Source organism: Cuculus canorus, chromosome 1 (assembly GCF_017976375.1).
Source record: "Cuculus canorus isolate bCucCan1 chromosome 1, bCucCan1.pri, whole genome shotgun sequence".
Taxonomy (NCBI): domain Eukaryota; kingdom Metazoa; phylum Chordata; class Aves; order Cuculiformes; family Cuculidae; genus Cuculus; species Cuculus canorus.
In genome coordinates, this window is record NC_071401.1 from 195,498,341 (window position 1) to 195,520,141 (window position 21,801).

General features: G+C 37.0%; 1 protein-coding gene across 5 annotated transcripts in view; it reads left to right on the plus strand.

The window, feature by feature from the left end:
- PHTF2 (putative homeodomain transcription factor 2) overlaps positions 1–21,801 on the plus strand; it is a 66,165-nt gene that overhangs the window by 41,037 nt on the left and 3,327 nt on the right. For 4 of the 5 annotated variants that reach the window (XM_054064241.1, XM_054064210.1, XM_054064231.1 and 1 more), the window contains 9 exons: positions 2,297–2,455; positions 5,647–5,865; positions 8,530–8,658; positions 10,211–10,483; positions 11,498–11,629; positions 15,160–15,246; positions 16,238–16,393; positions 19,158–19,253; positions 21,587–21,712. In XM_054064241.1, coding sequence (XP_053920216.1) covers positions 2,297–2,455; positions 5,647–5,865; positions 8,530–8,658; positions 10,211–10,483; positions 11,498–11,629; positions 15,160–15,246; positions 16,238–16,393; positions 19,158–19,253; positions 21,587–21,712 — 1,377 coding nt within the window. The remainder of the gene's footprint in view (positions 1–2,296; positions 2,456–5,646; positions 5,866–8,529; positions 8,659–10,210; positions 10,484–11,497; positions 11,630–15,159; positions 15,247–16,237; positions 16,394–19,157; positions 19,254–21,586; positions 21,713–21,801) is intronic. The other variant, XM_054064234.1, reaches the window with a different exon arrangement.

A 21,801-nucleotide genomic window follows, 5' to 3' on the forward strand; every position in this document is an offset into this window, starting at 1 on the left:
GACATCTGAGCATCCTTTGCCATTCTGTATTTCAGTGTATTATAAATGACAAATTTGTGTGCTGTCTTTTATCTGTGGGTTTTTCCAGACCAGCTGAACTCTCGTGTTTCTTTGATGCCTCTAGGCACAGCTCTGTCTTTATGCTAAAATGGAACAAATTTTGGGTTACTGACAATTTATAATTTTGAGGTTGTTCTGAGTATTTGCCTGTGAATAGTCTTCCTTTTCCTTTCTTTTCTTGGGGGGAGTTGATCTCTGTAGAAGGTGAAGAAAGTATGTTTTGCCTCAATGAAATAGGCAGAACCCTACGCTGAGGAGTAGGGATGAGGTGAAACGATAGGAAGTTGTCATGAAGGAAAGTGGAACTTTTAATTTGTCTGGGTCCAATTATCTCCTGGATGTCCTGTTTTCATAGAATTATAGAATGGTTTAGGTTGAAAGGAACCTTAAATAAATCATCCAGTTCCAACAGCTCTGCCATGGGCAGGGACACTTTCCACTGGATCAGGTTGCTCAAAGCCCCATCCAACCTGGCCTTGAACATCTCCAGGGATGGAGCATCCACTACTTCTCTTAAAAAAATTCTTCCTAATATGTAATCTTTATCTCCCCTCTTTCAGCTTAAAACCCCTTCTCCTGTCCCTGCACTCCCTGATAGTCCCTCTACAGCTTTCCTCTAGGCCTCCTTTAAGTACTGGAAGGCTGCTATAAGGTCTTCTCGAGGTTTTACAAGCCCAACTCTCCTAACTGTCTTCCAGCCCTCTGATCGTCTTCATTGCCCTCCTCTGAACTTACTCGGACAGATCCATGTCCTTCCTGTGCTGAGGACTTCAGTACTGTTCTTTGCAATAACTTTCCCAAACCATTTTTTCTGGCGCTTTTATTATTGGTATTTGTAACTGCTGTTAAGAGCTCTTACACTTGATTCTTTCTCAGTAATATTTACTATCAGTGATCAATCATAGCAAGGGTTTTTCCATCGTAATGCTGAAAGGTTATTCTGCTGGAAGTCCACAAGTACACATTTTTACAAATGAAAGGCATGTTTTATGGATTTCGTAGCCAAATTTTTCAACAACTCCTTAAAGATCCATGTGATTAAGTCGGAATGAACATGATGAAGGTTCATCTGAGGGCAAAAACTTCACACTACTGCTCTGCGGAAGGTGCTTTCTCAGCAGTGATAGTACCTGAGGTTTGGTTGTCTTTATCAATTCCAAGCATTTTGCATTCTTGATGAAATTCAACAAATCAAGGATTTTTAAGAAAAAAAAATTTTAAAGAGTTTTAGGCTTCTTTGATAGAATGGATGAGATGCTGTTTGTGTTTAACTTGCTTAGTAAGTATGCACCCACACTGAAGAGAAGTTGGGCTAGGATAAGCACCTCTCTTTACTCCTTCTCATCTCGTACTCCAAAGAGAATACATTTCAGTGCCACTGCAAAAGGTAGTACATAAGACATCCCAGACTGTACTGCCGGTCCCTTTTTCCCTGTGGAACTCAGCTATTAAAAAAAATGAAATGGCCTGACGTTGAAGCAGCTCAGAAAACAGAGTTCATCGTGGAAGGGAGAATGATGTCTGAGTTGCAGGGAGGGAAAATGATTTGTTGCATTCATAAAGAACAGCTTCACTATATTTGTTCTTTTAGCAGGAAACTTTACAGACTCCTGGCTGACGATCTTGTAAGAAATATAATACACAAAAAAAGCTTTTTACAGCTGAATGATCATTTGCTGTCCTTTTTTCTTTCTGTTACTGCAAGGGCTAAGTGGAAATGGAAAGTGGAATAAATTAATGATCTGATTATTCTACATGCACCATAACCCTTTATAATTGGAAAAAGAGGTGAATGTTAACATTGTACTGTATGTGTTGATAATTCAATACTATAGTGTCTGCTATTACAGTTTTTAGTGGTCAGGTTTTTTTGTTTGGTTTGGTTTTCTTTCTGAATCTTCTGAATACAGGTCCTCTAAGCCTTTCTTGCTAGTTTTGGTTTAGACATAATCACATTTAAAATAATGTCAAAAATTTCTTTTTAAAATATGAACAAGCCCTTCATCACCTGAGAAATATTTACTTTGATATTACAATTTCTATTTTATAATTCTTGCTATGCCACTTTATTTTGACAATTGGAAATGCATTAATATCTTATTTAATTGAGCAGCAATGTTGCATAAAGGTGATGCATAATAATGTTGCTTAAAAAAAAACCTTGATTTCATTAGTTGAGGACAAGACCTAGTAAGCATGAGTGTGTGTCTTTCTAATGGTGTGTTTCTTGCCCTAGGATACCCACAGGACTGTGACAAATTTATCAGATGAAGTTTCCAGTGAGGAAGGACCTGAAACTGGATATTCTTTACGTCGCAATGTAGAACGCACTTCCAGTGATTGCACACTTCGAAACAGGAAATCTCACCATTATAAGAAGCATTATCCTCTGGAGGTAGGTTCTGTTGCTTCTTTTCTATAAGTGGGTAAAACCTCTTGGTTTCTTATAGAATGATGTATTTTCCTTGAACCTTTTTTTCTCCTGAATTGGATTTTAGGAGTCTATTAATTGGAAGTCATGCTAGTGGGGCAAGAGTTGGGTTTTGTTTATTTTTAAATGACTGAATTTTAAAATTAGGAGGTTTTTATTTAGTTGGTTTGAGCTTTACCCTGTTTTCCCATTTGTTGTAAAGAATCCTAAAATATATTTTATGGATCGTGCATTGGATTATGACAAATTCTTTTGCTGTCTTTGAACACCAGTTGTCTCCTCTGGAGACTTGATTTGTTACAGAAACAGCAGTAATTGGCAATGTGCAAGTTTTCTTCATGCAAGTGCTGTTGCTTCTCTCCACTCAGTTAAGATTTAGGATTCACTAGCTTTCTTGTCTGAGAAGTCTGACTCTACCTCTGAGTTTTCATCCCCTTGTGTTTATTGAAACAGTAATTTAAAATATTATCATGAAATCACAAAAAACCTGTTAATGCATAAAAATACTGAAATTTTAAGAGATTTGATGACATCATGGCTTAGAAGATGGGAATTCATAGATTCTGTATTAGTAAAGCCTTTAATTGTAAGGACTCAGACATCGAAAGAGAAAGGGATATGTTATTATGTTTGTTTATTTATAGTTTTAAAGGAATTATGTTTTTATTTGCTAATGGCATGCAACTTATCAGATATAGGGAATGTTTTTAAAAGTCTGTACTGCCATTTTTTCCCTAGGACTTTAAGAAGAGAGTGTAAAGTGTAGTTTCAACTCTGACAAAGGCCCACTTTGATAGGGTTTGATAGACAGAGCTTCATGAGAAAGCTTTCTACTTGGTGCAAGAAATATCTCCTTGGAAGGGTTCAGGTGTTGCTTTCTCTGATAACAATTGCAAAGCCTTGAAGTTGATGCTTTACGTTAAAACATTATTAGATAATCCTCTCCTGTTCTTTCATTTATGTTTCTCACAGGCTTTGGTTAGAAAGATCCAGAAGGCTAATTGATTTGACTGTTTAATGCCTTATGCATGTTTGGTTTAGGATAACTGAACAGGTCCATACTTGAAGGTGTTTATTTGATATTACAGATGCCTCTTGACTGTGTGCTTGTGCAGGTGGTAGTGCTTGACAAGAGAAAGCAGAAAGATATGATTCCTGTGTATTTTTTTCTGAGCTTAAATACATTTTCTTTCGCATACGGTGCTTCAGAGCTAATGAAGGCTGTGTCAAGAGCTTCAGAAACTGAAGAGACAATGTGCTGAGTGTGTAGCTCTGTCAGTAGCATTTTGCACTTGTTCCCTGTTTGGTTATCTGGCTGATGCCATGAAAGGGGAATCCTGTCTTTGTTACTAACTTGCCTCCCCCAAGCGATTACAAGGGAAATAAAACAATAGTTTTCAAATCTGAGAAAGCCTTCTTTGTATTTAAAAAAACAAATTGGTGAAGTCAGTGGATATAGTGTCAATTTCTGTCCTACATTTTCTTTTGTCTTCTTGTTTACTTGTCAGCTTAAAAAGCTTGCCCTAACAACAGTTAATGTTCTTACTTTATTAACTTCATGACTTGATGGTACCCAGTAGAGACTGGCTCTTCTATAATTTTTGTTTGTTTGTTTAAAGAAAGAAATATTTCAGACTCTGCACTGATGTTCTATCTCACTTTGTAAAAGAAAGGGAAAGAGTTCTGACCAAACTGCTAACATAAAATTATTAACCGTGACTTACAGGAAGAACTTCAGATAGTAATGCATTACAAATCGTACTAACTTAGTATATCTACTGAAATATTGCTTGATTATTTTTTTGATGTGTACATTGTACAATGTGTATATACACAATATGCAAAACAAAACCAATGTGTATATTTTGAAAAGAAACTAGAACAAAGAAATAAATTAGGTGTTAAGAAGGGAAAGAAATTGTGTATAGGCTTGTGGGAGGCTGGCGATGAATAGGATGGTACTGCTTTTAAGACTACCTACCTGTCTTGTGGGAAATGGATTCTGATGACTGTAGAAAGTAGTTTAAAGCTCTGCATTCTTGTTTTAAAGACAAAATTAGATTCTTTATGTATGCCTGGGGAGATTTGAATGTCCCAAACTTAATATTTTTCTTTGTTTATCAAAGATATAGATAAAATTTGCAGATAATAAGGCACACTTGTTTCTCAAGTACAGTTTGAAAATAACTGAGATTTTACATATGAGTGTATAGATTACACATATACCTAGCATCAGCTATGTATGCTCTTGCATATTTCTCTACACCTGATGTGTGACTGTCTTCAAACAAGCTCACTCTGTCTTTAAGAAGCTATGTTAGTAGTAACAGTGGGGAATGTGATGCTTAGAGGACCTTGAGAGCAAAATCCTCTTTTATTATGGGGTCCTACATTTAGAACTGTATTTCTAGAATGTATCAAGCTTTGTTTTAAAGCTAGTTACTGTCCACACTGCTTGCTTGGAAGGCTGTTTGAGTGCCTCAGGTCCTGGGTGACTAGAAAGATCCGTCCCTTCTTCTTCTAGGGCTTTGTTCTTTCTAGAGAAGGAATTCTTCTTTCCTTCTCCTATGGAGAAGCAAGTAAGTACCTGAGTACTTCAGTTCAAACAACTAGAGAGAGAAAATCAAAATGTCAAATTAATACTTCGTGGATGATGCTTTTCTTGCTGTCAGTCATATTTCAGTCTGGCGTATATGGCTTTAAGCCTCATTTGTCTTTCACGTTTTCACAATAAAGTAATGAAGTTGTAGTGTTTCAAAAGAAAATTTATAGCTTATAAAATCACAAGTTTGAGGCATAGTTGGAATCTGTGGCTTGATAATTGCTTTTAAAGTCCAAATGAATGAGTTCTAAAAATATGTAAAATAGTTATTTCCTTTTAATAGTTAATATGATTTGATTCTTCACTATGTGACCCTTTCCCCAGCAAAGCAGGGACCAGGGACTGTTACTTGTTTGTGCAGTATCTAAAAATGTGCAACAGCTTAGACACTCCTTCAATAAAGATATAATTCTTTCTGATTAGAAAGATAATGGATCAGAACAAAAAAATCAGATAAACGTGGATTCACCTATTTCAACTTAGTAACTGTTCTGTCAGGAAATAATGTGGAATTCAACAGCTGCATTAATTCCAATGCGTATTTTAATTACAGGATACACCTAAATCGGGTACTAGCTGTAGTTCTCGGTGTTCAAGCTCCAGACAAGATTCTGAAAGTGCAAGGCCAGAATCAGAAACTGAAGATGTACTGTGGGAAGACCTCTTACACTGTGCAGAGTGCCACTCTTCCTGTAGTAGCGAGACAGATGTGGAAAGCCCTCAGATGAATCCATGTGTGAAGAAAGAATACAGAGATGACCCATTTCATCAGGTTGGTGGCTGCCAATTTTGGTTTTTTTTTTTACGCTAGACACAAATTCATTATTTGTGTCAGGAGTCCTGGGAGAAAGAAATTTGTAACATGAACGTAACAAAGCCAAAGTGATTTGATAGAATTGAAACAAGGAAATTTTGATTTATTTTACTCGGGCATTAATTTGTCAAATGAAGAAGGTATGATGATATACTGAAATAGCCTAAAGAAAATATTTGAGTGTTCGAATCTTAGTTGTAGTTCAGGACAAATGCTGATCGATTTAAGTTTCCTCTGTGGTACATGCTTCTGGGTTTTTTTCTTTTTTTTCTTTAGTGGAATTAGTTCTTTGTGAGCACATGCCAGACGTTTTTCTGTTGGCTTTTATATAAGTAATTCTATATATATAAAAGCAGAGAGAAAGGTAACATGCATAGCATCTAATGGTGTATACATAATGTATATTTATGATGTTACATGTGTGTCTAAATTCTATTTATATATAATATTTTTATATTTAACTTAAAGATAATAATTATATTTCCCTTCTTCAATGCTATTCTTTTCTGAGAATTTTATTGTTTGTTGGGCAACACTTCAGTTGCAGCCTGTCTTGGGCTAATGTTGGACAGAATCCATTAATACTTGTTTATTAAAAATCAAGTATTTGTCTTCATTTCATAAAATCCATTCAAATGTCAGAGTGACAGTTACATTTGTAGTACAAGTCTTATCTTTAAGTTGGATGTTAATTGCATTGCTAAGTTAAGCCATTTAAGTAAATACATGGAGAGAATGTGAAACATTCTTCTGGGTAAACATGTCGTTTGTGTTGGTAGCACATACATCAGTACTAAGGAATGCCATGCAAGAGATGAGGTTAGTGCTAGCTAAGGAAAAGACAGGCTTTTCTCTCATAACCAGAATTGAAAATGAGGTATTTGTTGATTTAAAAAAAAAACATCCCACGCTCCCAGAAAAAACTCAGAAGAGATAGCAATTTGGATTTCATGCAGTCTTTGCTTTTTTTTAACTTTTTTTAGCTCTTCTTGCTTACATTCTCTATAAACACTGAAACAGAAGCCTTACAATATGGAGCTGAATTGCAGTCTATGCACTGACTTCGTTTTTCTGCAGCTGAATGTTTTTCTGTTTGATTGTAGATTGTGAAGTTTTGAGTGTCAGCTCCTGGTGTTGGAACTCCCTCTAGAGGGAGACCTTGGAAATCTGTGATTAAGAAAGTTCTGCAACTAGTATTTGCGTTGCTTTAATAATACAAATAAAATTTATCATGCAATGGGAAAAAAAGGAAAAATGGAATACTTAGTAGAATACAAAGATTTCAGATAAATACTGATAAAGCAATAAAATGGAAAGCTTTACTTCTAAACAATGATAAAGTAAACTTTTAAAAACAATATCACTTCTCCCCCCAAGACAGCCACTTCCAGTAATTTGACACACGTAGTACTAGGTGACCATGCAGAGTTGAGAGTAGGTCTAATCACCTCAATGGGTGAGGAATAAGGCATGGCTGAGGCCAATCAGGAAATGGCCACGGCAGAACATGTTACCTCAACATTTTTCCTTATGCTTCAGTTTTCACTTGGTATTCTTTTCAGAGTAGAGGTGCCTCAGCCTTAAGTGCATTCAGTAGATTAGGCTGGGATTTCTTGGCTTTTGGAGCAGCTTGTTTGAATAGACTCCTGCTACTCTCTCAGAGTCTTGCCAGAGAAGGGGCTGGAGAACAAGTCTTAAGAGGAGCAGCTGAGGGAACCGGGGTTGTTTAGCCTGGAGAAGAGGAGGCTGAGGGGAGACCTTATCACTGTCTACACCTACCTGAAAGGAGGTTGTAGCAAGGAGGGTGTTGGTCTCTTGTCCCAAGTGACAGGCAATAGGACGAGAGGAAATGGCCTCAAGTTGCACCAGGGGAGGTTCAGATTAGACATCAGGAAAAATTTCTTCACTGAAAGGGTTACCAGGCACAGGGACAGGCTGCCCAGGGAGGTGCCTGAGTCGGCGTCCCTGGAGGTGTTCAAAAGATGCGTAGATGAAGTGCTCAGGGATATGGTTTTAGTAGTGGACAGGTACGGTTGGACTCAATGATCTCAGAGGTCTTTTCCAACCAAGCTTCCAACCAAGCAATTCTATGATTCTATACAATTAGCATAGGAGGGCCTTTTTCCATAATAAGGATTGTGAAGTGCACAAATATCATTAAAAGCAAGTAAAAAAAATTGATTGACCTAGGCATAACCCAAGAAGATTATTTTTCAGGATATTAGGGGAACAAATGGTAATCAGAAAAGTAATATATTCCATTAAATATGTAGCAAAATTAAAGATGGCTTAGAAGCAGACTTTTGTTTCATACTTTTCTCTCTCTTTGATATGTTTGAGCAAAAAAGAACCCACTAAATCCTCAACCGCAACAACTCAACACTATTAGCAAATGAAGTAGGAGAAAGACATCTTTGTGCCCACAGCTGTTTATTTGAAAAAAGTGTATGATTTGAGGAATGTGGTTAGTGTATTGTAACATATAGTAGATGTAAGTGCTATATAAGAAGTATTTGAGTCAGTTGCAAGCATTTTTTTTTCCCCAACATATTGCTGATGAAGACATATTGACATGACAATAAATTTTTATTCTTGATGGAATATATTCCTTATCTTCCCCAGAGTCATTTGCCTTGGATCCACAGTTTGAATCCAGGACTAGAAAAAATAAGTGCGATTGTGTGGGAGGGTAATGACTGCAAGAAAGCAGATATGTCTGTGCTTGAAATCAGTGGTATGATAATGAACAGAGTGAGTATTCATTTTACTTTATGCAAATACTGTATTTAAGAGTCTAGGCACTACCAAAAATAAGCTTGGTTTGTGATTTTTGTTTTGGTTTTTGTGCCTTTTTTTTTAAGTATCTGTCATTGACATTGTTGTTCCATCACTTACGTAGCTCTGACTTACTTGTTACTAACAGATAAAATCATAGAATGGTTTGATTTAGAAAGGACCTTAAAGATCATCCAGTTCCAACCCCCCTTGCCATGGGCAGGGACATCTTACACTAGATCAGGTTGCTTAAAGCATCACCCAGCCTGGCCTTGGACACATCCAGGGATCCACAACGTCTTTGGGCAAGCTTTTCCAGTGCCTCTTAAGTGAAGAATTTCTTTTTCCCTTGCCCTGTTGCTACATGCCATCATAAAAAGTCCCTCTCCAGGTTTCTTGCAGCTCCCCTTTAAGGTACTGAAAGGCTGCTGTTAGGTCTTCCCAGAGCCTTCTTTTTTTCAGGCTTAACAATCCCAACTTTCTCAGCCTGTCTCCATAGGAGAGGTGTTCCAGCCCTCTGATCAATCAACCAGCCCTCCTCTGGCCTTGCTCCAAAATGCTACCGGGTCTGAAGTTTTGGGACAGTTGGTGTTTGCACTGTTAGGTGCTTACTAATATAGCTAGCCTTTCTTTTATTGTTCCAGACTAATATGTGCTGTGAATATTCTTATTTATCTCATTGATTTTGCTGAACAACTAATGTGTTGCATTAGGAATACAGACAGTATTTGCATGCTAACGTTAAGATTGGAAAAGGAAGCTTTCCTCTTCAGGAAACAAACATCTAAGAGAATGAGTGTGATGTCTCAAGTCCTCCCTTCTTTTCCTAATACTTCTCTTTGGGAAGCAATTGGAAAATCATTGATGTTCTACTTTTTTCTGATATATACAATGTAGCTGTTTTATAGAGTTGAATATAAAATCCTAGTATAGCTTAAGAGAACTATTGCTAATTCTGACAAGTTGATAGTTAACCCCTCCAACTTGTTAAAAAGCAATGTATTCACTAACGTAGTTCAGATCTCTGTACAGAGATGATACAGTTTTGGGTACAATCCGCAGTAGAAGTAAGCTTAACAAAGCCATAGCCAGGACAATAGAACTCCAGTTGTGTCTGCACTGTGAAACATGTTGGTTCCTCTAAAAAAAAGTGCAACCTAAAAGCAAAACACAAATAGGAGTAACATACAGGATATAAGCAACACAGTCTGTCTGGTGCACTTTGCTAATTCAGCATTCAATGAATTTTTAATACAAGAATATTCACTGGAGTCTTTTAACTGCAATATTATGTTGGGTTTTTAAATGATTAGTCATATTTGGTTCCTGTGCATTAACTGCTCTTCGAGGACTTCCTCTCTTGTAATAGTAATTTGTGAAGATGCTTGGTTGAAGGTTTCATATAGCCTATCAGATTATAAAGTGATTTTGGTGATCGTAAGTCAGTAACATTAATAGTCTATTGATATAATTCCAAATTAATTCCCAAATTAAAAATATATCTTGAAAATTTTCTTTTGTTTTTTAGGTGAACAGCTATGTACCAGGAATTGGTTATCAGATTTTTGGAAATGTCATATCTTTAATCTTGGGTTTAATGCCATTTGTCTTTCGACTTTTCCAAGCTAAAGATTTGGAACAACTAGCTACACATTCTGCCACTGAACTTTGCATGACTGCATTTGGATCAAATGGAGACATCCTGGTTCTCTCAATGGTTATTATAAGTTTTGTGGTCCGTGTGTCTCTAGTGTGGATTTTTTTTTTTCTGCTATGTGTAGCAGAGAGGACATATAAACAGGTATGAGCAGCAAACCAAGAGGCTTCATGCAAGGTTTAATGTTTGTGGTTTTTTACTTTATGGATATTTTAAATTTGTTTTCTTCAGTGCACTATGAATGATAGATCAACGATGACAAATACTACAGTGGGCTTACTGTTTAGGAGATGACTCAGTTGCAATGGGCTGAAGTCTCTGTGCAGTCTCTGTAGCTAACCCTTTTCCTGGAGAGCCTTTCTAAGGGAAACCCTTTTAATCTGTTATTTCAGATTTCTGACTCAGTGTATTAACCCAGCTCTCTTGTCATGTCCCATTTTCTCAGTTTTCCACAAGTTTCAATAGAAGAACTCTACATTTTCAGTTTGTTCTACCAGTGTGTTTCATTCAAAACCTTCAGTTTAATTCAAAACAGTTCAGTCCAGACCCTAGCCAATAGCCCTGCCTGCTTTGCTGGTAGATCGGTCCCATGGCAGGAGACTGTGAGAGCTGCTATCTGAAGGAATACGCCTGTTAATTTATTTTTTGTTATTGCAATTAAACTTCTAAGAGAGTATCAAGATCTCTTACCAGCTGCAGAGTGTAGATGCTTACTGGCTGGCAAAAGAAATTTATTTTTTTTTTACTTTTTCTCAAATTGTGGCCAAAATATGTGATATAATACAGTGGAAAACTCGCTTTTAATAATAATTTCTGTTGGGAAGAAATTCTGTGATACAGGTACTTTCTAATGCAAATGATTGGCAAGTTTGATTCTTTTGCAAAATTTAATAGCATAGCAGATCTCTTATCTGAAATTTCAAGAAAGGAAATCAAAGGGTGTCTAAATTATGTTTTTCAGTAGAATAAGATGGCTTTTAAAACTTTTTAGTGTCTCCTCTTTTTAGTATCATGATATTTCTGCACTGTTAACATATTTTGCTTTACATTGATGCATTTTACTTTACTTTGACAACTAAGTGAAGCCTTTTCTCCATTTTCTTTTTAGTGCTCTTGAAAATCAATTAACAGTTAAATTAATTTGTTTCTTCTCTGCAGAGGCTACTGTTTGCCAAACTTTTTGGTCATCTAACATCTGCCAGAAGGGCAAGAAAATCTGAGGTCCCTCACTTCCGTTTGAAGAAAGTACAGAATATAAAAATGTGGCTTTCTCTCAGGTCCTATCTGAAGGTACAATATATTTTTGCTACTACTTTAATATAAAATATTCCTCCTGTGCACTGGTCCCTGTTGGTGCATATGTCCTGTACACTTGATTCTGGTGTCTCTGGGTCAGCAATGCTTGCAGGCGGCCAGATTGTGAAAAAGTAAATGTATAGGTAGAGTCTTGTATTAGCAATGCTAGCAGAAAACTGTCTCAAGTGAATATGTTGGGTAAAAATGGCCGCTTTTAGTAAGATAGAGACAATATTTTAAGAGCCGCACCAGTTAGTGTCATTAACGCAGAAATAATTTATGAAGCAAGACAGTTCACATACATATTTGTGCTGTGAGTGCATATGTGCCAGATGAAGCTAGAAATTGTGCCCAAGCTTTATCTGTAAAACATTCCGATCTCTCTACTGCATTTTAAAGTCATATTTGAGTAGTCTCTTATCTCTCTAATGATCTTTTCAAACCGGAGCATTTTGATAATTCTTCGTGAGATGAATTGTATTATCTAACTCAGGGTTGGGTTTTTTCTTTGTTTTGCTTTGGTGTTCCCCTCCCAGCAATTTTTTTCCATTTTTCTCTCTGCAGTAGGTAATTAAACTCAGAAGAATCTAGATTTTTTACTATTTGGTTTCTATAGAACCATTTTTTTTGGTGAACAGCAACTGACAATATCTTGTTAGTGGTGGTAATGCCCTTATTTGCATCTATGCGTCTTTCCAACAGCAATTGAGAAAGGTTTGATGAAATCTGCTATCTAGTTTTTAGAAGTAGCTAAAGGATTATGAAAACATGAAGAAGATATGGGGTGGGAGACTGAGGAGCCTGGAAAGCAGTAGCTAAAAGCTGGCCAAGTTTTTAAAATGTAAAACACAATCTTGAATTTGAAGGATATGTCTTTTTTTTGAGGAATTGAGGTGATTCCTTTACCATATGCCTTGTATTATCATCATGGAATGGTTTGGGACAGAAGATAACCTTAGAGGTTATCTTGTCCAACCCCCCTGCAGTAAGCAGTGTCATCTGCAACTAGATCGTGTTGCTCAGAGCCCCATCTAATCTGAACTTGAATGTTACCAGGGAAGGGACATCTACCGCATCTCTGGGCAAACCTGTTCCTGTGTTTCACCACCCTCATTGTGACAATTTCTTATATTCAGTCTAAATCTACCCTGTGTTAGTTCAAAACTATTGCTTCTTGTCCTGTTGCAACAGGCCCTGCTGAAAAGTTTGTCCCCTTCTTTCTTATAAGTACCCTTTAACTCTGAAAGGCAACAATAAGGTCTTTGTGAAGCCTTCTCTTCTCCAGGCTGAACAACCCCAACTCTTTCAGCCTATCCTCATATGGGAGTCCTCCAGTCCTCGGATCATTTTTGTGGCCCTCCTCTCGACTTCCTCCTATAGGTTCTGTTCTTTCATGTGCTGAGGACTCTCGAACTGAACACAGTGCTCCAGGTAGGGTCTCACGGAGCGGAGTAGAGGGGCAGAATCATCTCCCTCGACCTGCTGGTCATGCTGCTTTTGATGTAGCCCATGGTATGGTTGGCCTTCTGGGATGCGAGCACATATTGCTGGCTCATGTCCAATTTTTCATCCACAAGTACCCTCAAGTCCTTCTCTTCTGGGCTATTCTCAATCCATCCTTCTGCCCAGCCTGTATTTGTGCTTGGGATTGCCCTGACCCACATGCAGGACTTTGCATTTTGCCTTGTTGAGTCTCTTGAGGTTCACATGGGCACACTTCTCGAGCTTGTCCATGTCATTCTGGATGGCATCCCATCCCTCAGGCATCCCGTCCCTCAGGTGTCAACCCCACCACACAGCTTGGTGTCATCTGGAGATCCCACTGTCTGCCACTGGTGACAAGTGGTTTCCTTTCAGGAGTCTGTGTTGGGACCATTACTTTTTAATGTCTTTATCAATCTCCAGTGGGACATTGAGCTGTTGACCCATTACCCTTTGGACGCGACCGTCCAATCAGTTCCTTGTCCACTGAACATTCCACCCATCAAATCTGTATCTCTGCAGTTTAGAGAGAAGGATGTTGTGGGGGACCGTGTCAAAGGCCTTACAGAAGTTATGAAAGTATCTGTTGGGGAGGTGGTGAAAAAGAGGTGCCCTTTTAATGTTATACTGAAGAGACTTGTATCTTTTTACTTGTATTCTGTAATGCTAGATGTGGGAAAAGGATGATAACATCACTTGGACAGTAGAAAGTAGTTATGATGCTCTAAATACTACATGGGGTAGCATTGTTGTGGAAAGAGTGTTATGCCTTCTTTTCCTCACTGCTACGTCTATGCATTCCACATTTTCTTATGCTACCAGAAACATTTGTATAATTAAGTGGCAAAGAAAAAAGACAATGAAGACAGTGTTCAGAGGCAGGTGCATAGGGATCTGACCCAGCTGAAACATAACCAAACCCAGTAATTTTCACCTCCATCTGCTGCTTTATTTGATTCACTAGGCTACTTCATAATGCCTGTGCTAGCACAGGGAAAGAAATAGAAATAAGCGTCTAAGGAACAGGGCTGCCTTCCTCCGGTGGTGTAGCTGGCACATACTGGCATAGCATTTGTCCAAAATAGACAGGCAGGTAATATGCAAGTGTATGTCCCTTTTTGAAGATCTGAGCTGGAGCATATACTCATCTCCATTCTCGCACAGGCAAGACACTCAGTATTGTAGCACTGCATTCATACCTGCAGTACCAGTTTGTGCGTTTTTTTTCAATAGCTAAGCCTCCTATCTCCCTCCAAGTTCCATGGTTATGTCTTGCATATGGACACCTCCCATTCTTGCATACAATGAGTAGCATGTCTGGAGAACAAAGTTGCACGAGTTTCAATGCAGCACAGGATGTTTAATACTTTAATTAAGAAAGAAAATGAGGAAAAAGGTAAATGGGTAGAAACATTTCAACGTACCAGTAAGCAAGAAAAACGTGGTTGATAACAGTGAGGTTGCGCCTTTCAAGACAAATGTGTTCTGCAGTTTTCCTTCCTGTTCTGTGGGATTTATTCCACATGAGGGAATTGTATTATTTCATACCACAATGGGACAGTGATTCACATCTACAATTTTGGTGTCTCAACAAGATGCGGGTAATGGAAAATACCAGGCCATGTGAAAATCATGTCATGATATCCCATTGCAATCTGATGTCCAAAAATCTCTTGTTAGCACTGCTTTGATAATGAGCATTTAAGTCCCATGCTGTATTGAGTTTGTTATGTCAAGGAAAGCTTCCTAAATGAAAGTTATTTTGCATCATGAAGGAGCTGACTGAATGAATGTGGAATATTTTCTTTGCTCATAGTTATCTTTACATGGTTGAATTTGAATTAATTGCACATTGCTTTAGGAGTATTCAAATGTAGTGATATCATTAGGTTCCAGTGTGGTATTTGGAACTTAAATTGCCAAATAGAAAACCGTGCCGTGATGACATGTAGATTCAAGGTGTGAATCTAACTGGATGTGCCAAGTATCAATTCTGACTGGACAGGTTTTCACTCACATATATACATCTCCCTTATTTTCAGCGTCGAGGTCCTCAACGCTCAGTCGATGTAATAGTTTCATCTGCTTTCCTACTGACTATCTCAGTTGTGTTTATCTGTTGTGCACAGGTGAGGAAATCTTAGTTGTAGATAAACAGCCATGACTTTAATAGGTTTTAAAATAATTGAATGCCTTATGTACTGTGATTCCTATTAAGTTAAAAGACTGCAGTGAAAAATCACTAACAGCTGTTACAGTTTTTCAGAAGATGAAGCTCCATTTATTACGTATTTTTAATTTAAAAAATATTCTGTGAAAACTTATTGATAGCATAATTCTAACGCATTGTTATTGAAATCTGTGTCCTGTTTCATTTTCCATCATGGATTTTGGAACACAGTGGGTTTTTTTTTTTTCCTAACATTTTGCATTGAGACATACTTTTGCAAAAACATTTGAGATTGACCTTGGTTTTTCGTGGGGAACAAGATTGTTGGCTGTATTAGCCTGCCCTCTAGTGGAGTACCTTTTAGTAAGCAAATCTATGCTCAAGGATGAGTTTTACCGCTTAAGGTTTTTCCTTGAGCTTCTGTTTCAAAATACAGGGAAGCATCTGAATGGCTTCTGGTTGTAATTCCCCCCCAGACACACAGTTTTTTCCCTAGTTAATACTAATGTGGTTTGCTGGTTGGTAACTAGAAATGTGTTAATAAGAACACAATTTATCAGTAACTCTGCTTGTATTCAATTTTTTATATAATTCAGTACATTTGAGGGTATATTTTGGTTTTTGTCCCTTGTAGTGTCTTTCCAAGTTTGAAGGCGAGTTGAAAATTGTCCTAGAGTGTACATTTTTTTTATACTGCTTTAGGGATAAAAAAAGTGTCTGAATTCTAATTGAGCCTTTCAGAGAGTATCTCTTCTCAAATCTTATGTCTTTGACACAACACTGATTTTAAATTATGATCCAAAAATCTTTTATGCCTAAAAGCAATCTATATACTTATTACTGGGATTTTTTTCTTGGACTTTGGGGGGTATATAATTATTTTCTTATGTTATATTATAATTGTTGTTACTTTGAATTAAGTTTTTCTTTTCTTTTTTTTTTTTTTTCAGCTGCTTCACATGCATGAGATCTTCCTTGATTGTCACTACAATTGGGAACTCATAATTTGGTGCATTTCACTAACTCTTTTTCTCTTAAGATTTGTTACTCTTGGATCTGAAACCAGTAAAAAGTACAGCAATACCTCAATATTACTTACCGAGCAGGTGAGAAATTGTATAGACCTATATTTTTATGTCTAAGCAAGTCATTCATCTACTAGGACTCGGGGATGCATTTTAGATGGATGGAAATAGTCTCGATTATGGTGCAGTGAAACAAGACTTCACAACCTGAAGTTCAGTTTCTGTGAGAAGTGTGTGACTTTGTTTAAAAGTTGTATGGAACATTGAGATGCCTGTATCCTGTTCACTTAAAGAGAAATTGGGCTTAGAGATATCAGTATATGTCATTTGATATAATTAAAGTTCTAACGGAACACAAACATAAAAACTCACTTTTAAATAGGAAAAAGAAGTTCAAACTCTCAAAGTGTTGGATGGGAGAGTAGAAGACTTGAAAACAAACTTACCCTCTCAAAGTGGGTCACCATTTCCAGTCCAATAATTTTGACTGCTATGTTGTGAGGATTACACATAGTCTCTTCTAGACTCCTTGGAAACTTTTTCTTTCAATTATTTGTCAAGCTTGGCTTTGGGTCTACACACTTTTCTTCTCAGAGATGTTGTAGTTGGCATTTGTACTGCAAACTTCCTTCTCTTCTCTGCCTGGCACTAGTGATAGTTTTCCAAGCTCAGCATTTTCAGATAGCATTAGGTAAGAAGCAGTCTCTTTTTGCTCAGGGGGATTTCACACTGCTGTAAAACATAGAGTTCAGGACAGGGTAGACATGCAGTTCAAGAAATCTTCACAGATTTCCTACATTAAATATTTGCAAGTTGGATAATAAGATCTTCCAAACTGAGACTCCCAAAGTGAGAATGTGAAGCTTATGACAGAAGGTAGAAATGACTGCTTTCATGTTTTGCTCAAAGAAAGTTCTGTCTTACTAAGATGAGGCTAGACAGTGAGAAGACAAACTGCCTGTTTGCCTTGTCCTTCTCGCTGTATTGTGCACCACTGTGAAAATGCTCACAGTTCCTGAGCCTGGAGAACTTTGCATTGTACTGCTGATTGTCACAGTATGAATGCTCCAGTGACTGTTATGTCTTCTGTTTCTAGAATGAAAATGGGGCAAAATGTTTGGTATAAGGATTGGAAAAAATGCAGATAGCAAGATTAGAGAGAGAGAGAGAGAATGCCAAGCCTTTGTTTTGCTTTCATAAGTTTCTCTATTATGCTCTTCATGACAGTCAGCATTTGATCATTTTAAGCCAGCATGAATGTTGAAAGAAGAACTCTGTGTCCCCAGAGCTTAGGAAAAATATATATTCAGAAAGTGCTTTGTCATCAGATGTTTAGCTTTATACTGAATCCAGCTTATCTTGTTGAAAGTCGTTTCCATCAAGAAGGTTTGAGAGCCTTACCAAATGAAAACCAAACTAGATTTCATAGTTGTTTCTCAGAAAATAAAAAAGATATATGTCACCCTGGGTAGAACTCATTTTGGACTGGTTTCACATATAATGTACTAGGTGGATGTCATAGTGTATTTGCAGTGTTATTGAGACAGACACATGGAAGTCTGACATTTTGGCCTTTCCCAAGAGGCTGAGCCTAAACAATTGACTGACACTCAATTGATCTAAAAAAGCACATCTGAACTGGTGTCCTTGAAAATCACGCATGAGTGTTAGGCTTACTGAGAAGAGAATGAAGCTTTGAAACAAACAAACAACAAAAACAAACTAAAACCATAAAAGGACAAACAAGCCTCATACCCCAGATGCAATTTAAATGCTTCATAGGTTAAGGGGAAATTGCAAATTCTACTTTCTGTCGGCAAAATTACAGCCACTTCTGTGTGCTTGATATTTGACCTATGAATTTCATGATCAGGAGTCAGGACAGGAAACTAAAAAGATCCATCATTTTATATGAAGGAATTTTTGACTGTATGCTCTTTGCTTGTAACTTTCTCAAGTACTTCTGAAAGTGTTTTTAATTGGACTTGTAAATTAAGTGCCTTATTAGTTCCTCTTTGACTAAAATACAACGTATGGTCTGATCAAAGTTGTCTTGCCAGTTTCAAGTCTCAGAATAGGTCTGATAGATGGCTATGTGTGTACATGTTCAAACTCTCCTCCTGATTCAAAATTTGTTATTGAATACTGATTTTTTTCATAGACTGTCAAAAGAGAGCTAATTTGTACTCTTGACTAAACTTTCTCAGAACCAATGACCTAAAAAAATCTGTAACATTGAAGTGCTGAAAGGATCAATAAGCTGTTCTTCTGTAGCAATAAATAGTTTAATATTTTTTCACATATTTCCAGGCACTGGAAACATTGATTTTTCTGCACTCAGGGTGCTCATCAAGTACTCAGTTATGTTAAAATCTTCTAAAAGAAATTACACGTTAGCAGAATTATGTTTTAGCATTTCAATCTGTTCAATAACTTTTGGTAATCTTAAGCCTTATACGGTCTGCATTCTAGTACAACACCTTCTGGAAATTAATTGACAAGCCTCAGGCAATTATTGAAGGAGGGAAGAGACATTATACAAACCTGATGTATATGGTGTTTTTTTCTTGCCTTATTTGTAGATTATACTAAACTTTAAAATTGTTACTGTCATAATGTCAAATGTATTTTGGTATGTCAGAAAACATTGTATTTTCCTATGTTAGTGAGACAGTATTTGTTCTTAAATGTTAAAAAGAGAAAAAAAATTGCTTGTGTACAGAAATGTCATTTTTGTTCTGTCATATGGCCGCTAAGTAATCACTTAATTTCATTATTAAATATTTCCAAATGAATTCCTTTAAATTCTGAATAAGTGTTCATACTCGTATTTTATTTAAATCAGATAAACTTGTACTTGAAAATGGAGAAAAAGCCTAATAAGAAGGATGAACTGACGCTAGTGAACAATGTTTTAAAGCTTGCTACTAAGTTATTGAAGGTAAGAATATTACTGTGTTGTGTATTACTGAGAAGCAGAATAGATTGCGTAATGAGTTTCTTGTGTTACTTGTGCAGGCAGTACAGTACTTTGATTTAAATCTGCTCTGTAACTGTCACAGCAATTCTACTTATTCATGCGCTATGCTCTGTTATGTTACTATCATTGTGGATTGAAAATTATTATTAAATGCAATAAGTTTTACTCTTTAACAGTATATGAGCAACGTGAGAGAAGGTATTTCAGGATGGGCAGGGTGATGGAAGATAAATGATGCCATTCTGTTGTCAGCTTTCAGTCTCCTTCTCTGTTTCTAGTACTAAACTACTGGAGCATTTGTATTCTTCCACAAAAGTAATTCCTCTTAAAAACTGTCAGTGGTTAGTGTTTCAAATTAAAACTAGATTATACTTGATGTCTTCTTTACTTACTGTCATAGAAGAATCCTTCTGGAAGACAGGAAGAAATTGTTACATAGGTCCATTTATAAGTGAATTAAAGACACTGGTTTAATTTAATGTAATTCAAATATTTGAAGTCAGCTGCATCCTTGAACTATCTGGCAAATCTAGACACCTAATAGCTGAGGCGATGGAGTATTTCTTTTAGTCAGCTGAGTAACTCTTCCCACCAGCACACCTTTTAAGAGTGTACGTGGTCCCCTCATCTCAAAAAAAATGTACATGGCGCTCTCTGTGAGAGGGTGGATGAAGTCAACAAGGACTCGAAGCTGAAAAAAGAACAATTTGAGAGTTATGGTACAGTGATATGGAGAGCCTGGCTAAATCAGTTATTGATTATATCTCTTGGTATGAGATTAAGGGACTGCAGGGCTTTTAGGACCTGATTTTGGAAGAAATGAAAGGAAGTATTGTTTGCATCAAGTAGCAGACTTGTGCAGCTGTTGGTCAAAAACCCTGTGGGTGCGGAAAAGTTATCTGGATTCGAGGAGAGACTGGGCAGGTAGACTAGAAAAGGCACAATGGATTCTGGGTGTCTCGTGAGTGGAAATGTTTGTGTGCTGTGAGAATGTAAGTAAAGTGAGAAGTAGTTGCTGTTGGTGGTAGGATGCTGATCAAACCCTGGTCTGATTCACTTCAGTCTTTTTCATGCTGTTCTGTATTTAAAAAAAAAACAAACCAAAAAAGGTTCAAATTTTACTCTTTCTGGAAATTTATCAACTGCCATGGCCTTTCCAACAGGGGACTTGGCTTTTGTGGTACAAATCCAGGGCTCAGGCCATCACTTAATTACTGTGAGAATGTACCCAAAAGGAAGATGGGATTTCCAACCCACCTAGTATGAACTTCAAAAGAGCTCTTGATACTTAATGATCAACACAATTAAGTATTTCATGGCCACTAGCTAAATGGTTTTTGTTTCTATTTTTTTTTATTTGGTTTTGGATGTTTTTGATCCTTCAACTCTTACTGAAGACTTCATGGTGTTGAATAGCTTTACTGTTTTCCTGCTCCCGATATTGGCGAGATGAATCCAAAATCTAAAATCCTTTTCCATAAAGAATTTCTCTGCTGCTTTTCTCAGAATCATGTCTTTTATGGCTTTTGAATTTGCAGCAGAGTTTTATATTGCATTACATCTAAAGAAAAAGGTTGTCCATTCTTATTTCACCTCTTTTGAAAGAAGAGTCAGAGCTCTGAAATTCTTCTTTGTTAAAACCAGGGTTTATGAGGCCTTGTTGAAGGCCCAGGATGTAATGTGGGAGAGGGATGAAGATTAATTTAAAGCTAGAAAATATAAGTGAACAAAGCAGTGATAGTTAGTGTACTTTATATAATTCACTCATATTTTAGAATCCTTTTTTTCTTCCTTTGTTTGATATATTTCTAGGCCAGAAAAGTTTGGGTGACTATTCAAACACCAATAGTTGAAACTTGGGGAAATAGCTTCTTTGTTTAAATCTTATTGCAGATTAAGTTTGGTGAGTTTTCTGATCCTTAAAAAAAAAACAACAACAACTGAGGATGACTTCTGGAAAATTATAAGGAATTCTAAAATGATGGCACCTTGGTGCCAGCAAAATTAGTTCTCTCTTTTCTCGTCTCCATGAACAAATTGGCAGGTATGCTAGCTGGGTAGCCTTGAATTTTTTGTAGGGTTATTTAAACACCATCAGTCAACAGTCAGTTAAGGTGATGAGTGTTGTATTTTCTTGCATATCATTCTTTATATGCAGAAGAATAGGAGAATGTTTTCCTCTACTGTGACTTGAAGGCTTCCTAAACTATCTAATATTGTTCAGTACATATGTGAACAAATCCCCCTTTGTGTAGTTTTTGCTTTTTAACGATGTCATTGTTTTGCCTTTCTAGGAACTGGACAGTCCCTTTAGATTATATGGACTTACAATGAATCCATTGCTTTATAATATCACCCAAGTTGTCATCTTGTCAGCCGTTTCTGGTGTCATCAGTGACTTACTTGGATTTAATCTAAAGGTAACTGCTTGATAAGCATTCTTTTTTTTCACCATGACATTCAGAATGTTATGATTGTTGGATCATTCATTGTAGCCTATTGAATTCTT